This window comes from Idiotropiscis lumnitzeri, chromosome 10, assembly GCF_059441095.1.
Source record: "Idiotropiscis lumnitzeri isolate Australia: NSW breed Sydney's pygmy pipehorse chromosome 10, RoL_Ilum_1.0, whole genome shotgun sequence".
Taxonomy (NCBI): Eukaryota; Metazoa; Chordata; class Actinopteri; order Syngnathiformes; family Syngnathidae; genus Idiotropiscis; species Idiotropiscis lumnitzeri.
The window spans coordinates 9,690,862-9,706,686 of NC_142400.1; the positions used below are offsets into that span (position 1 = coordinate 9,690,862).

Genomic DNA, 15,825 nt, shown 5'->3' on the forward strand with positions numbered 1-15,825 from the left:
TTTTTCTTGCAAAAATAAGAGCATTTCTAAGTGACCCAAACTTTTGATTTGTATTGTAGTTAATCCAAGAAAGAATAAATAAAAGAACCAAAACAAACCAGCAGTGATAAGCTACAAGAATCCATATTGGACAAAAAAAATACACACGGTACCCCAATTAGACAGGCTGACGTCATCCAGCAACTACTCCAATTTAATAGGCTTAAATTCGGCCATTCGTCCTCCACGTGACCTTGTTTGCCCCGCCTCCTCTTAGAAGCACGTGAGCCCGGTTAAAGTGACGCCGACTGGGGTTGTTGTCACTTCTCCTCCGACGCCAACTCCAGTCAGGACATCATGAAGCGAAGCAGCAACTACAGCTCGTCCGACAGCGATTTGGACGACAACATCGAAGTGGAGAAAGACAGCGGCGACGAAAATGGGTTCGTTGCTCCATTCTTGTTTGTTCTTAATGCAAAATTACAGCCGATTATTTGCTTGTTTTGCTCAAATCTGATGATGATGATGATGATGATGATGATGATGATGATGATGATGATGATGATGATGATGATGATGATGATGATGATGATGATGATGATGATGATGATGATGATGATGATGATGATGGTGATGATGATGTTACAGACCGGCTGACTCTCACGGCTCGATGTCACCGTCCACGAGCACCACTCAAGTTCAAGCCAGAAAACGTCGCAGAGGAGTGAGTAGGACTTGTATGTCCAACTACTTCGCTTACCACAGTGTTGTCACTTACATCGTTTGTTTTTATTTTATTAGATAATTGAGAAAAGAAGACGTGACCGAATCAATAATAGTCTGTCTGAGCTGAGAAGACTGGTGCCGAGTGCTTTTGAGAAACAGGTAAAATGACGCTGATGTCCTTTATTATTGTTAACAATAATAATAATGATAATGTCAGAACGTGCTCTGAAGTTTAGTTAGGATTTTTTTTTAACAAAGTGTCTTTTCACTTGCTTGGCTCTAGGGATCAGCGAAATTGGAAAAAGCTGAAATACTCCAAATGACTGTGGACCATTTGAAGATGCTGCATGCATCTGGAGGCAAAGGTAGGAACTATCATATGTTGTCACATGTTATTGCATGATACAGTGGACTCCCGTTTATCATTTGTTGTGTTTTTTTATATTTTTTAATAGGGTTTTAATTTATTTTTTCTTTTGTTTTTACAAATGCCCCAAAAAATCGTCATACAATGCTGAAAGAATTTCTATATGTTTTCGACACAAAAATGGGGTGGAAAAAAATCAAAATTATGATACAAAAATATTGACTATTAAAAAATATTGAGAAAAAAATTTTGTAAATCTGCAAATCTGCGGATGCTGAAAAGAAATATGCTGGAGTCAACTGTAGTTTTAAGTTGTGATATCACCAATCACCACCTGATGGCAAGCAGACTCAGTTGCGCTTACACTGGATCTTATACTGCCTTGCCCTGATCTTATAGTACAATCTGAATGTGCCTAATATTTTTTGTGGATTTAGAATGATTTGCAGGACACACATAGTACCTTAATAACATTAAAAAAATGTTGCCTTTTTTTTGTATGTATCAAATCAGTTCTTGCATTTTGCCATCCTTGAATGGTGATTTTTATGAGAGAGAGAGCCCTTTGCACTAAAAAAAATATTTTTAGAAAATCAAAACTCGAATATATTATGAGCACGTTTTTTTGTCCGTATTTAAAATGGGCCTTTTTTTGGTTTGTAAGTGGGTGGTCCTATTTCCCCTCCCCAATAGCACTGATAAAAAATTGGCACCCCCCTCCAGCATTTAAGTTGCCCATCCCTGGCCTAGATGTTACATTATTGATAAACTTTCAAACAACTGCTACTTTATCACACATGAAGCGGCAGTACAATCAGCAATACTCGCTCTGTGTATATTCTCTCTGCTCTGTGGAAACATTAGTATTAGCGAAGAGGTTCACTTTATAGTATGTGTCTAATTTTGTGAGTGTCTCTCTGTCAGGTTACTTCGAGGCGCACGCCTTGGCGAAGGATTACCGCAGCCTGGGCTTCAGGGAGTGTTTGGCCGAAACCGCTCGCTTCCTGAGCATCATGGAGGGTCGGGACAGCGCCGACCCGCTCCGCGTACGTCTGGTGTCCCACCTGAGCAACTACGCTTCTCAGAGGGAGGTACAGGCAGGACTGGAACACTTAGCCTGGGGCTCGGCCTACGGCGGCGCCCCCGCTCCTATGCCCCACCCCATCCTCCTGCAACCCCCACCGGGTAGGACACCGGCGTCCAGAGGAAACAGCCGCCCACCCTCCACGTCTTCCTCGGAGACCTCCGCGACGTCCAGACTCCTGCCCTCGTCAGAGTCTCTCAGGGCGCCCCCCAACGGCTCGTTGCCCCTCACCGTGCCGACGTCCAAGCTCTCGCCGCCCCTCCTGTCGTCCCTCACCTCGCTGTCGGCCTTCCCCCTCTCCTTCGGTGCTTTCCCGCTCGTGTCCCCGGCGGCCCTCGGTGCAGTCGGCCCCCCCTCCACCCTGTCCAAGCCTTACAGGCCGTGGGGCACAGAGATCGGGGCCTTTTGAAGACAACAACTGGACTGAGGGGGCAACAGCTGAGCTGGGCCACACCCACATGGCCATCTGTTTTCCTAGCTGCAATAGACAGGTGAACACGACAAACTGGCCTTATTTGATTGTCAAGAGTGCTTTTGCTGATGGACTTTGTTTCATATTTGATAAACAGGAAAAACTGAGCTCTGGATGATTGTATTTTATGATTTGAAATTGATAACTAATTTAGCTAACGTGCACTCTGCGGTTTGGGAGCCGAGATGCCTTAGTGGACTTTTGAAGCTGTCAAGCAACAACATAATGTATGTATTTAATATAGAGTGAGATAATTCGGTCTGCTTGTTTATATCAGGACTATTTGGAAAGCTAACTTTCTTACAGTGAGACACTTGCATTTTTATATCTGTAATATTTTTGTATCAATAAATCAAAATCTGAATTATCTTTTTTTTGGCCAAGTATGTTGAAGCACACAAGGAATTTGTCTCCAGTAGTTGGACTCTATTCTAAATTTACATTTAGAACGCACTGCAAGCTTAGTCACATTACATTATGCCAATAATCCAGGTTTTTTTTTTGTTAATTGTTCATCGGATCAACACAACATTCGATGCACTTAATACATACTACATCTAATAGGATTATATTAAAATATAATAAGTTTTGTTTTGCCAACGTAAGACGTATGTATTCAAACTTTTTTAATTTTTATGGTTTTAATTTCATATTTTAAAACTGTGCCACTCTGATGAAGCATAAAGTCATTAAAAAATGACATTACCTGTCAATGGCTGCAATAATGATCATATTAAATTTGTGACTCTTGCAGCTGGGGCAGGCAAAATTTTAAGTTAAAACATATCATTATAACATAAATCTGTTTATATTTTAATTATCATTAATCAATGATTTAATTAAGACATGATTTATCTAAAGTAACTAAATTTTTTTTTTTTTACTACCAGTAAATCAGTTAAAGTATTTGAATTTTAACTGCCCATTTAATGGGAGAAAAAAAATTTAAAATTAATGTAAATGTTCTGTGTGCCAGATTAGAAATCACAACCGGCCGTATGAGACCCCTGAACCATACTTTGCCCACCCCTACCTTACAGCATCCTAAATGAGGTATGATGTCTATGTAACGCGGAATTGTTGGCACAGCTCAAGCCTGAAGGTGTACCTAATGAAGTGTCCTGTGAGTGTGTGCAGGTGCACTGTCACCAAAAACCCAATAAAAGCTAATAAGAAAGTAATGAGGTTCCATTTATGGACCGCAGCGGCCAGTCCTTCGCTTCATGCCAGGTAAGTAACCGAATCCAAGAGTATTGTTACCCTTCTGAATAGCCAGGAAATCATTAAGAGCCACAGGAAATCCTTTACAATGTTGCCCTGACCTCACCGTCTTGGGTTGGTCCAAAGCGGAGACAATAGTGTGAACAGGATGCGGACATTGGAGGGAAGCGGTCACGAGTAAAGGCAACACACGCACGGCAGCTGCGCCTCTAAATCACAGCTCAACTCCAAGGGGAAATGTTTTTTTCTTCTATTTGAATGCAATCTTAGAAAGCAACTCATTGAACTGAAGTGATTCTTAACCAATAAACAATTACTTCGCTGAATTTATTTAGTTCACAGCTATAAATGTTCACTCTTGGTAAAATCTACATTGCACAAGCTTTGAAGCTTTGGCGACACTTAAACGAGAAGTCAAGTCAAATTATTTTTCTACAATTTGGCTCAGCTTGCGAATGTCACATGACCAAACTCAGAAACAAAGAATCCACCTTGCCGTTCCAATACTTTTGGATGCGACTGTATCCAATATTGCATTCACACCTATCAACAATTTAGTCTTAAGTGAATCTAAAGTTTATTTTTTGTAATATAAGAGGAATCCGGACTACCAGGAGCCAAGATTCAAACTCCAATCCTCAGAACTGCACAAAGTGGTTGCAATGTAATAAGAAAGTATCCATCCATCCTTTATCAGATCAGCTTCTCCTCTACTTGGGAAATTGTCAATAAATATCACACTCTGCTCCACTTCAGAAATCATCTTTGTCATTAAAATCGGACTTTCCTTTTTCGTTTGATGTCATGATGTCTCAACATTTGTCGAATTGACCTTATGCCCTCATTTGGGAAGCGGAGGTACTATAATGGACATTTTTATTTCAAGATAAGTCTTTTACTGCCTCCTGCTGGTGGCTCACTGCATTGAATTTGAATGCTCGCTTGCTCGACGACGTTGAAAAGGGGTTTCACATGGGGTTCACGAGCCGTGACTTGGATGGTAAAAAAATGCTACAAATTATCATCTTATATATATTTTTTTAAGTATCTATCTGTATATGGGGGCCAGCACACTAATAAAACAACTTAGCATACTACTTTATGAGGCAATAAAAAGCTGCAATCGGCTTGAATATAGGAAAAGAAAAACTGCACTTAAATAATGAGTCGATTAAAACGTGTTACACATAAAATATTGGTTAAAATGGACCTTAATGTTAAAAAGGAAACAGTTCTTAAAGATGAAATGCAAATTGCTGATGGATGGATAGATGGATGCAAGTCCTATGTTAAATACAACTGAACTGTACTTGGGTAGTGATTCTTTTGCACACCACTAGAGGGAGCCCAAGTACCACACTTTGAAAATCATTAGTCAAAGACACTGAGGGCTTTTTGGGTGGAAAACTGTATTTTACTTATTACTACAATATTTTATGGCTGATTTATTAGATTTTTTATGCTTGTATTTTATGTTTTATGCTCAATTGTTATGATCTAAGTGCTCAACAAATAACGTTGAGTGAGTTATGATGAATCATGTAAATGATTAGTCCCTAGATCAGCCACTTTACGTGTGAATCACTTGGCGCACAACATTCCACACTGAATAAGATTTAAACATAGTTAAAATAAAAAAGTAGGAACATTGGAATGTGATTTTTTAAAAATTATTCCTATTTAGGAGTTTACTTTTCTGTTAGAATAAATTGCCTTTTTCATGAGACGGCCGTTAAAAAAATGCCTCCCATGGGCACATCAGATGCAAAAAAAAAGTTCCAAAATATGATAATAGTTGAGCACAAGTCAAACTACCACAGAAAAACATTCTGAGGATCATATTTGTTCTTTTATTCGGCAATTGACACACTCCTGTCTCTTAGCGCAGAAACTCACGAGATGGCGCATGCCATGTTCACAGAACCCCAAACCTTTATTAAGCAAAGCTTTCACAGAGAAAATCATAAAGGACGAGGAAGAAAAACACAAGCAGCAGAGGTCGCAGGCAGATATCAGCGGTGCTGTATATTAAAAAGACTACTAGTTGGGTGTGCTGAATGTATACTAGAGCATCCCGCATCCTAAATTCAAGGCCACGCCTCGTGTTAAGCTCCTGTTCTCTTGCAGCCAAGCAAGCACACACACTTTTATTTGTTCACGTAATCAATATTACAGTGAGAGAATATTCCCGGATTATGGATGCATGGTACCAATATGTCAGTACATTCTGGTGAAGGACTCAATAAGGGAAGTGTTCTTGGGAATCTGAATGTATAGAAACAGTTGCCGCCTTAAAAAAAATAAATAGATAACAATCTTAATCATATTAAAGAAATTAACCATCAGGCTAATTGAAAATGGACATTTTGTATTATACATTCCAAGCGTGCATGAGGAAGATACAGGTGGCCTGTGTTTGTTTTGTCTGCTTTGTCTACTCTATTACCTCAGGTAGACCTAATACCCTACATTCTTCACAAAGACACAAAAACATCATCGTCGTCATGACATCATCATCATCGGGAATACATTGCAAACGTCAGTCTACATCCAACTCACAATTCACAAGAAAAGAGTGGTGGCATCCAAAAACAACAAAAAAAAACTGCAGTACACAGATCTCAATAGCTAGCTAGCTAGCTAGTTAGCAAACTACTAGCTAACTAGCTGTCTAGATAGATAGATAGATAGATAGATAGATAGATAGCCAAAACTAATATTTACAAAATAAGACAGATCCCTCTCTAAAATCAAGAAACCCTTGCAGCTCTCAAAGATGAGTGACACTGATGTTTGTTTTCATCCGTAATACTGTGAGGTGACTGATTGATGGCTGAGTGTTGTGATTTGTGGTGAGGTCCTCCACCTATTGGGCGCTCCAGGTTTGCATGTCTGTTTAGGAGAGGGTCGGAGCAGGTTGAGGAAGCAGGGGGTTGATGGATGGATGGATGGATGGATGGATGGATGGATGGATAGAGTGAAGGATAATGAAAGTTGGGACTTTTGTGCGGCGTTCACGCTGTCATCACTTCCTTCATCTCTTTGTTTCTGCGCACCAACGCTGCGTGTCTCTCCTATAAAACAGCATCACAAAAGCTCAGTCATCTTTTGTCTTTTACATTTAATACAGAGCAGTGTTTTTGTATTTTCATGGAGACAATGAGGCGGCTGTTGAGGAAGTCCTATGAACTCTGACTAGCGACAAGCGAATGGGTCAATTAATTTTCTTAAACATTTTTTTACTATGTCATGAAAAACCGTACTTGATTAAGTATGACTTTCAGAATATTACAATCAACATTTTTCTATTATCGTTTTCATTTTTTACCAAAGTATTTCGTTCCTGTATTATGAAAAAAACCCAGTGGTGATATTTTCGGATACACAAACAAAGACGAGAAGTGCAAGTCACCTTCTCCTGTAGACGCTCCATCATGGCTGCCAGATGAGCGTCGCGGTTCTCCTTAATCTGCTCCATCTTCATTTGGAGCTTCTCCTCAGCCATCTTGCTGAAGTTATTGTTCTCCTCCAAAGCCTTGAACAGCACGTCCCTCTCGTGCTCTCGCTTTTCGGCCAAAGCCCTCAGCACCTGTGTTTCTTGATACTAAAAATAAACAAAACACACTGAGTCATTCATAGCGAGCGACTCCAAATGACGTGTTTCTTCTGTAACCTCGGAAAAGTCACCTTTCTCCGCTCTTCGGCTGCCTCCAGTTTCTTCTCAATATCGTCCAAGGAGATGTCCCTCTTTGGGGGAGAAGCCAGGTTGTGGACTACATCTGATACTGGAGACAGGGGCTTGAGAATCACCTCAAACGCCTGCCCGGAGGCTCGCTTGTTTATCGGCTTCACCTCAATATCTGCTGCCAGTCACAATGACTTAGTGAGAATTATAAGAAGGGAGTGGGTGAGGGTGCATCTATCAAAAATGAATCCCTTACCTTCTATCACATTCAGGACCTTGTTGCGTGCTTCCGGGTAAAAGCAGGAACAAATGAGTGAGAGGACAGAGAGTTCCTTCATCTTTTCCTTGTATGCTGCAGGAGGAACATCAACACATGGTCCAGGTAGTCATCATTACAGTAAAACAACAATGTCATGATCCCACATAAGCGTACAGTAAAAGTCCGTGAGAGCCTTTTTAATAATTCATTGCTTGGTTTCATTCTTTTATGTAGAACGTTAAGCAAGCGTTTGGCTTTAAAATGGAAGCATAATGGAAACGCAGGCACTCTCAAGTATGGGTGAGTACCAATACTAGGTATCGGTAGTGATGGGAAATTGAAGCTTCAAATTTGCTTCATGAACCAGTTGTTGTATTTTTGACTCCTCACGATGGCACTGTTGGTTTAAATAAAGGGTTTAAAAAATGGCCAGTCAGTGTGCTTTCAGCCCAATGTTGAACAGAGAGCGCCATCTAGTGGAGTCCAGAAATACTACAACTAGTTCATGAAGCTTCATTTACCCATCACTAAGTATTGGTATCAGGCCGATACCAGCCTTGTTTTGAGGTATCGATACTCGCGACGGTGGCCGATACCAAGAAAAACATTTGAACAAAAGAAGTAGAAATGTGAACGTGAGACAATCTTGTTCAGGAAAATTGTCCATGCAACACTGTAGGAATAACCGTGCAGTCTTGTTAATCCTTTTGACAAATTTATCACCATTTTCTATGAGCTATTTTTTAATGTAAAAATATGTGCTGAATATAATGAATAAACTTTGGACAACAGTGCTCTAGTATACAGTATGTCCATTTGATTGAGGCTAATATGGCTCAAATCATTTGGATCAAAATGGCTGCTACAAACTAAAATGGCCGACTTCCTGTTGACTTTTTTGCGCGCCCTCTTGTGATAGATGTGTCCACCATATTTTGTGTCGACCTGTGAAACTGGTGTCACCAACCAGTGGGAGCTCTGAAGTGAATTTTGAGTTTTTGTTCGGGGGAACTCTAGCATATCAGGATCCATGCATTTGCAAACAAGCATGTCATATATCTCTAGATGCGCCTTGAGATCAACTAGCGACCAGTCCAGGGTGTAGACAATCAAAGTCGGGATAGGCTCTTGGGACCCTGAAGAGGCGAGAAAATGAATATATGGATTCCAAACGAGTCTATTGTTCAATATCTATCTGACAGTGCCAATCAAAACACAGTGAAGGCAATTTTCTACACATCTCTTGTGCTGAATCTCATTAGATCCTCTTGCGGTCGAGCAGTGGAGTGATAAGGAAGCTGACCGTGTGAGTTAAGTAATTTCAGTTCCTGCGTTGTGGGCACTATAATCTGATAGGCCAGTCTGTCTTCACCTGCTTCTTTTGGAAGGTTGTACAGTATGTGATGAGGTTGCCAAATATAAGTGCAGTCCTTACTGCAGAGCTGGCTGGATGCCTTGTCACCTCTAACCTATTATGGCTTCTCGTATGTTATTATTTTTCCTTAATCCAGCTGTCCTGTAACAGGAAAGCTATATGTCATTTTTTTACTTTCTTAATTACATGCAGCGAGAATGCACTTTTACATCAAATTTTTACAGTTTTTTTTTTTTTTATCTGCGATGCAAATTCAGTTTTCGAGATGATTTTTTCGCACTGATTTTGAATCTAACCTCGCTTTTTCACAGGTTTTCATAATAATGATAAATATAAGAATCTGAAATGAATATAACATGTAATGTAGTGATGTACTTATAAATATTAATCAAGGGTTAGGTTCAGCAACAGTTGGACTTTCTTTCTGTAACGTGATCGCTATAAATTACAACGCATGGCAAAACCCATATCATGCAAGCTCTTATGAGTCGAACTTAAAAAACAAAAATGAAATGATCTAAAAAACTTGACGACAAAAGACAAGACATTTTTTTTTAAATGCGCATCAAAAATACCTTTAGGGACACATAAACCTATCTCTGATTAAAATTTGCTGTTGACAAGTGTTATTTAAATTAGATAGAGCCAGAGTGGGTAACCTATATGGCCCTGGAGACTATTTGATCGGCCTTACCCACATATGCTCATAATACTAATACACATTAGTTTTATTGCTGCATCATCTTTTCCCATCACTGCATGGCCCTCTGGAGAATTAGGGGGGAAAACTCAAATGGCCCCTGATAGGCAAAACGATTGCCCATGATGTTCAGAGCATTGTAATGGAGTTAGCCAACTAATTATAAAAGAAAACAGCCTGTGACACAAAAAAAAAGCAAAAAAAACCCTTTGGGGCGACCATCCCACGTATTGTGTTGTTACCTAATGCTCCTTAAGCAAGGCACTTAACGCACCTGACTGCTGGAAATATAACTACATTATGACCACGAGTAGATTAAAAAGAACACAATTACTCGATTAGTTTAATTGACAGCCAGGTACTCATTTGTCATTTGCCATTAGTGTAGAAATGAAAAAGAAGAGTTTCACACCCACACTAATTAACCAATAGATGCATAGCTCTTAAAACAGGGCATTAAGTGTTTAGCTCATAGGCTAGAATTCTATCGTGCATGAAAACAAAAGCACACATTAATCTATTAGGATGTAAAACCGTTCAAAACGACATGGAATAAACAATTCAACGTTCCGAACAACGTTAAACTGCGAAACAACACACATACACCTAACAAAGGATGATGCATCACCACAGAGGTGTTAATAAAGGGAATCATTTGCATTCATAAGTTGATTAATAATAGGTATTTTCTATTTTTTTGTAAGTTGAAAGTGTTCAGGTTGGTAGCCTAGCAGTGAAAAAGTGATGACGCCCTCTCAGGCCTCAATGGTGGGCAGCATCAGCATCTTGGGTGGGGTCCGTCTGCATTATGCTGCATATTGGGGCCGATGGAGTGGACTGGTAGCACACTAAAACGCTTGCTAAATGCACTATTGTGAACATCTTAAAGGTCAATTAAACGGGGGAAAATGCGAAATCCCACATTTAATCCACACGGAGGTATAAAATGGCTAATTGGTTCATGCTTGCGTTGCACGACCACGGAGCTAATATCGTGTAATATCAGCGACATTGTCAAGAATATAAATCCATAATCTTTTTAAAAGACGCTGTGCGTGTTCGCGCATATTTTCACAAATGATTCCAAAGCGGTGATTTGTAACATTATTACCGGCCGGGAGGCGAAACACACGCCGGGCCCAATAGCGATCCATTGAAATAAAGAAGCATCAATCACTAAACAATTCAGCATTTTTTTCCTCTTACAACGTGCAATGGAGAGGGGCGAAAAGCTTACCGGTCGCTGTTTTGGCCATGGCTGCAGGAGGGTTGTGCGGAGATGATGAGTGTCTGCTGCTTCTGTGCTGCTGTGCTGCGTTCAGGTGAACGGCGAAAATGCTCAACCGAGGCACTGAGTCAGCGGCAGTGGGCAGGGGCGGATCGGGTGGAGGCAAGGTGGGCGGGGCCATGTCCTCTGACGCACGCGCTCACACACACGCACACACGCGCAGCGCACAGGATGCACTCACTGAACCTATACAGTAGCTCGAGTAGACCATCCACAAAGAAATGATCACATGAGTCAATATATTCATAAAGATGATAAAATTCCAGAAAACGCAAACGTAAGTTCAGCTGCACAATGTATCTGAGGGGAATTTTTCCAGCCGTTGACATTACTTTGTCAATCAGAGCAAACCATTTTCAGGACTTTATATTGGTCAATAAAAGTAATTGTGTTCAAATATGACATTGACCAAATGTGGACGTAGGTGGTGATACGTGCCTCCTACTTTTTTTAGGGACCGAAACGAATGGGTGAATTGGCTACTCAGCTGCCAATGGAACTAGTTGTTATTTATTGATAAGGTGACGAATGTGATGATATCAGCGTTTTGGGTAATATCTGTTCATATTCAACCAAATGTGTCAAAACTCTTGGACATGGGTGCACAACACATACGGTTAAAGTAAGCAGAGTTCAAGGCAGAGGAGTGTAATTTTAAGCAATGCCCAAATCAATCACCTGACCTGAATCCGATTGAGCATGCACACCACCTACTCAAGACAAAACTAAATTTGAAACTGGCCCAAGAACAAGCAGGAACTGAAGACAATTGCAGTGAAGGCCTGGCTGAGAATCAACAGGGATGAAATCCAACATTTGATGCCCATCTATGCGTTCCAGACTTCAGGCTGCAATTGACGCCAAAGAATTTGCAACCAAGTACTGTATTTGTCACATTTCTTTCCGTCTCCTCAAAAGTGGAGGCATACACTGTTGTATAGATGGATCTTTGACGTCTTTAGTCGTCAATGGCAGTGAATGAGTTAATTGCCAATCAATTGCAGTGTAGAACGGTAACTTTAGGTTCCTTATTTGGCTACAGAGGAGTACCATCTCGTAAAATATCAGTTCTTGATTGTGTTAGTGTAGTTAACGGTGCGGCAGGTGAGTATCATTCATGGCCATGACACAGGATACTATACTTAAAGTTGAATTAATTTACTTAAATACAGAGAATATAGGTGTGTGTTTTACTCAAATGATATATTATAGTCAAATAACACAAGTGAAAAAAACAACACTTCTCTTGAATAGGAAACAACCAACACAAAAAAAAAAATCAAGAAAATATGCAATTATATTTCAAGTTAAGATGCCAGAATTCACAAATGAGCTGGCAAAATGGAGTTGCAAACGTGTGGTCTAAAAAAAGTGTTCATCTCTGAAGTGCTTTCAGTGCCTTGAGCTGCTTCTTAATGAAGTATCCCACGAGGATCTGAGGCCGCTGCTGGTAGCTGTGGAGGACATCATGAGAGCTGGTCAGCTGGTCTCCCTTCAGACGGTCCACCAACGTAGTGCAAACCACCGCCGCTTTCATGTTACAAAACCCCAAAAAAGTCTGAAGGTTACATTATGTCACTCGTGAATTTAATTTTGCTGATGTCATTTCTCACCTCGCAGGCCGCTCAGTTTGCACATCGCAGCAAAAACAGTTGACTCCATTTCGATATTGTAGACTCCTGCTTCCCTGGCTTTTGTCAAGTATTTGTGCTTGTCCTTCGCCGTGTACAAGCAGAACGCCCCGTCTAAACGACCTTGACCTACAACACAAAATTATTATCGTGCATACACACGTGGATTGTTAATACCACTCTATTAAGAAGAAAAAAAACAAGAGTGGTGACATCCAAGAAGGTTGGCTACAGTCGCAAAGTGCTTGGAGTTGGTCTTATAGCCTTTACCTTTAACATGCTTGTCTATAATTTTCTTTATAACCTTCTGAGACAATTCTCTTCATTGCTTCCTCTGGTCCATGTTCAGATAACAAGTTTGAATATGCCAGTGATGCTAATCAGAGGACACACCTTGATTCAACATGGATACCGACAATTTTGTTGATGTTTTTTTTTTTTTAAATAGTTATGTTGAATCACAATTCAAAAACAATTTCAGATTTTACATGGTTTGTTTGAATAAACGTTTCATTATTATTATTATTATTAATATTTCTGTTATTATAATTATTATAATATTTTTAATATTAATATCAATATTAATATTATTATTATTTTATATTTCATATTCTTTCATTAACAATTCTGTCCACGTCTAAAACACAAGTCAATATGAAAACAGACAATGAGTGCGGCAGACCTTCATAGAAATCCAGCGTGCACATCGTGTTGCCCATCACCGTGTTGAACTGGCCCAGCTCCTTGCTGCACTGAAGCAGCTCCTCGGCCAGGCCGTAGTCCAGGTCGGTGTCGCGGACGACCAACTCCCCCAAGATCAGCTGCTCAAATTTGGGCACGAATGTGGCGTCTACAGACTGTTTGGTAACAACAACAGTACCAGGCTCAAGTCCTTAAAACCAAACGAGGCATTCAAATTACTACAGTGGAATACAGAAAACAAATGACAAGATGTGGCAAAAATCAAGTTTGCTTAAACTAATGGCTACTCTAATGTAACATCAAGAAGAACCAATGCACATTTGGAAACCACATTTTCAGATCATACTCGTAAACCCAGTCATCTAATCTCTGAAACAAATCTCTCAAAGGGGGTACTGCTGACATATTTAAAGTGCAAGAGCTCCCTCTTGTGGCAATTAGTTGAAGTCCTGGCGACGGGTTGTAATTAAAAAAAAAAATCCTATGCTGTACTTAATGATGCCAAACTATCAACAAGAACAATACTGTATTAATTACAAGCTTACCTATACCACCTGATGTCCCAATGCGTATGATTGTCACATCTTTACAATGCGCATGATGGAGGAGCTTTATTAGCTCATGCAACATTAATGATATGGATGGGATTCCAATTCCATGCTGCAAAATACACCAAAATTTATTATAAGATAAGATTGTACTTTTTAATATATTACTGTAGTTAGCTTGTACGTACACTAACAGAGAGTACAGGACCAACTTTGTACATGGCATAGCGGTCTGTTCCAGCACAAATATTGGGGTAGTCTGATTTGGGGTCTTGCATCCCAAGCTCTGCAGCGATGTACTCAATGAACTCTTTCATTCGCCAAGCACTGCCCCCAACACACACAAACTGGAGGAAAACACAGAAAAAGTATGATTCAAATGTGCACATAAGTTTCTTTTTTTTAAATAATGAGAGATTCTTACTTTGACATCCCCAAACAGAGCAGGAAGGTTGTGTGTTCCTGTTCCCAGACTGAAGTGGTACAAGATGTCATCCTTCAGTCCACGGAGGTAAGGGTTGTGTATGATTACAGGACTTCAAGGTGGGCGGTTCGGGAAAAAATGTGTTACTTCCTGAGAAATGTGCACGATTTTCTCGATTGTTTAAATACATAATCAGTTGAACAAGTCTATTATTCTATTGGATGTGGCATGGCATCAGTGGGTAGAGGCGAGATGCCTTGATAGATGGAAGGGCGCTATACAAGTCAAAGAACATTTACCATATTACACGATCAATGAAGATATCCATTTATCCATCTCTCTTAGCAACTAGTCCTTATTGGGATTACAGGTTGAGTTAGAGTTCTAAGAGTTTGTGATTTTTTATTATCATCATCATCATTTTGCTTCTATTTCATTTTGACTTTGTTGATTCAGTTAAATTACAGTGGATTTTTTTCTTTTGTTAGTTGAAATTTGTACAAAAAAGTTTTTGTTAGTTTTAGTATTAGCAGTAGTTTTTTGTTTTGATTTAAAAAGATGTGAGGTATTTATCGAGTGCATGATGAAAAGGTCAAGATTGGGAGGAACTGGGAGGCAGATGTTCTAACCACGACCACAAAAAGTTGGATCTAACAGAGTATATGTATACATAAGTATCCATACTTCTTAGTGTGGGAGTACTCTTGTTGTCTTTGAAGACATTAGCAATCTAAGTCTCAACTATCACATGACAATGTTCTTTGAAAGATTGAGTAGATGACATCTGTACCGCAGGGATTGTTCGTATTTTCATTTTTACTGCATGTGGAAAATTTGGGTAATCGTGATCAACTATATTATGTGTGGTGGGGTGGGCATTTATTTACAAGCATCTGCATCTGCCTACTCCCTTTGGGCTTGTATTCCTATGACATGAATATTGAATGTAAATGCATTATCTGGAATCTACTAGACTAAACTAGTCATATACTAAACCACAGGAAACATTGGAAGACAACCATTTGATTCAGTAAAATATTGATTTGACTGTAAGGGGCTTACCTGCTTGTTTCCTGGTTCTTCGCGTCCATCCTCAGTGTCGGGGAAAATGAAAACGTTATCAAGATGAAAACAAAACAATTATTTGAAATATAATATTAACCTGTAGACTGTCTATACTCTTTTAGATGCACAAAGCTGTGGGCAGCAAAAGAAATAGGAAAGCTAAAAACACATTTTCAAGCCATCGCCGATGCGATTCTTGCTTGTGCCCATTTAAACCGGGGTCACCTGAATGCACCGTGAACCCGGATAGTCAACTCGGAAAGTTGGAGAAAGTTCGCAACCCTTGACCTGACCTCCAC

At 39.9% G+C, this 15,825-nt stretch overlaps 3 protein-coding genes across 4 annotated transcripts; 1 reads left to right on the forward strand and 2 right to left on the reverse strand.

Annotated features, from left to right (window-relative positions):
* Positions 1-238: 238 nt before the first annotated feature.
* Positions 239-2,997, forward strand: LOC148329062 (hairy/enhancer-of-split related with YRPW motif protein 1-like). Its single transcript, XM_088306986.1, has 5 exons — positions 239-422; positions 628-703; positions 781-864; positions 989-1,070; positions 1,997-2,997. The coding sequence occupies exons 1-5, from the start codon at positions 337-339 to the stop codon at positions 2,563-2,565; spliced, it is 897 nt and encodes a 298-aa protein (XP_088163112.1). The 5' UTR covers positions 239-336; the 3' UTR covers positions 2,566-2,997.
* Positions 2,998-5,758: 2,761 nt separating this feature from the next.
* On the reverse strand, positions 5,759-11,242 carry stmn2a (stathmin 2a). 2 transcript variants are annotated; one of them, XM_088307324.1, is made up of 5 exons: positions 11,106-11,242; positions 7,791-7,886; positions 7,537-7,709; positions 7,262-7,453; positions 5,759-6,923 (listed from the first exon to the last, which is right to left on the reverse strand). In XM_088307324.1, exons 1-5 carry the CDS (start codon positions 11,122-11,124, stop codon positions 6,864-6,866), a joined length of 540 nt encoding a protein of 179 aa, XP_088163450.1. In that variant the 5' UTR covers positions 11,125-11,242; the 3' UTR covers positions 5,759-6,863. The 2 variants fall into 2 exon arrangements, with proteins under 2 accessions (XP_088163450.1, XP_088163451.1); XM_088307325.1 differs by having other exon boundaries at positions 7,537-7,712; positions 11,106-11,206.
* A 1,102-nt stretch (positions 11,243-12,344) lies between these two features.
* Positions 12,345-15,780, reverse strand: upp1 (uridine phosphorylase 1). Its single transcript, XM_088307122.1, has 7 exons — positions 15,524-15,780; positions 14,462-14,573; positions 14,226-14,384; positions 14,035-14,149; positions 13,470-13,679; positions 12,770-12,916; positions 12,345-12,686 (listed from the first exon to the last, which is right to left on the reverse strand). Exons 1-7 carry the CDS (start codon positions 15,550-15,552, stop codon positions 12,532-12,534), a joined length of 927 nt encoding a protein of 308 aa, XP_088163248.1. The 5' UTR covers positions 15,553-15,780; the 3' UTR covers positions 12,345-12,531.
* Between the last annotated feature and the right edge of the window lie 45 nt (positions 15,781-15,825).

Coding starts and splice junctions, on each gene's coding strand:
- upp1 (XM_088307122.1), bottom strand. CDS start 15,552: ATGGACGCGAAGAACCAGGAAACAAGCAG. Junction 14,150..14,225: donor GTCCTGTACTCTCTGTTAGT/GTACGTACAAGC, acceptor TGTATTTTGCAG/CATGGAATTGGAATCCCATC. Junction 12,917..13,469: donor CACGCTGGATTTCTATGAAG/GTCTGCCGCACT, acceptor TTTGTGTTGTAG/GTCAAGGTCGTTTAGACGGG.
- LOC148329062 (XM_088306986.1), top strand. CDS start 337: ATGAAGCGAAGCAGCAACTACAGCTCGTCCGACAGCGATTTGGACGAC. Junction 423..627: donor GACAGCGGCGACGAAAATGG/GTTCGTTGCTCC, acceptor ATGATGTTACAG/ACCGGCTGACTCTCACGGCT. Junction 1,071..1,996: donor GCATGCATCTGGAGGCAAAG/GTAGGAACTATC, acceptor TCTCTCTGTCAG/GTTACTTCGAGGCGCACGCC.
- stmn2a (XM_088307325.1), bottom strand. Junction 7,713..7,790: donor GGTCCTGAATGTGATAGAAG/GTAAGGGATTCA, acceptor TGTGACTGGCAG/CAGATATTGAGGTGAAGCCG. Junction 7,454..7,536: donor CAGCCGAAGAGCGGAGAAAG/GTGACTTTTCCG, acceptor GTTTATTTTTAG/TATCAAGAAACACAGGTGCT.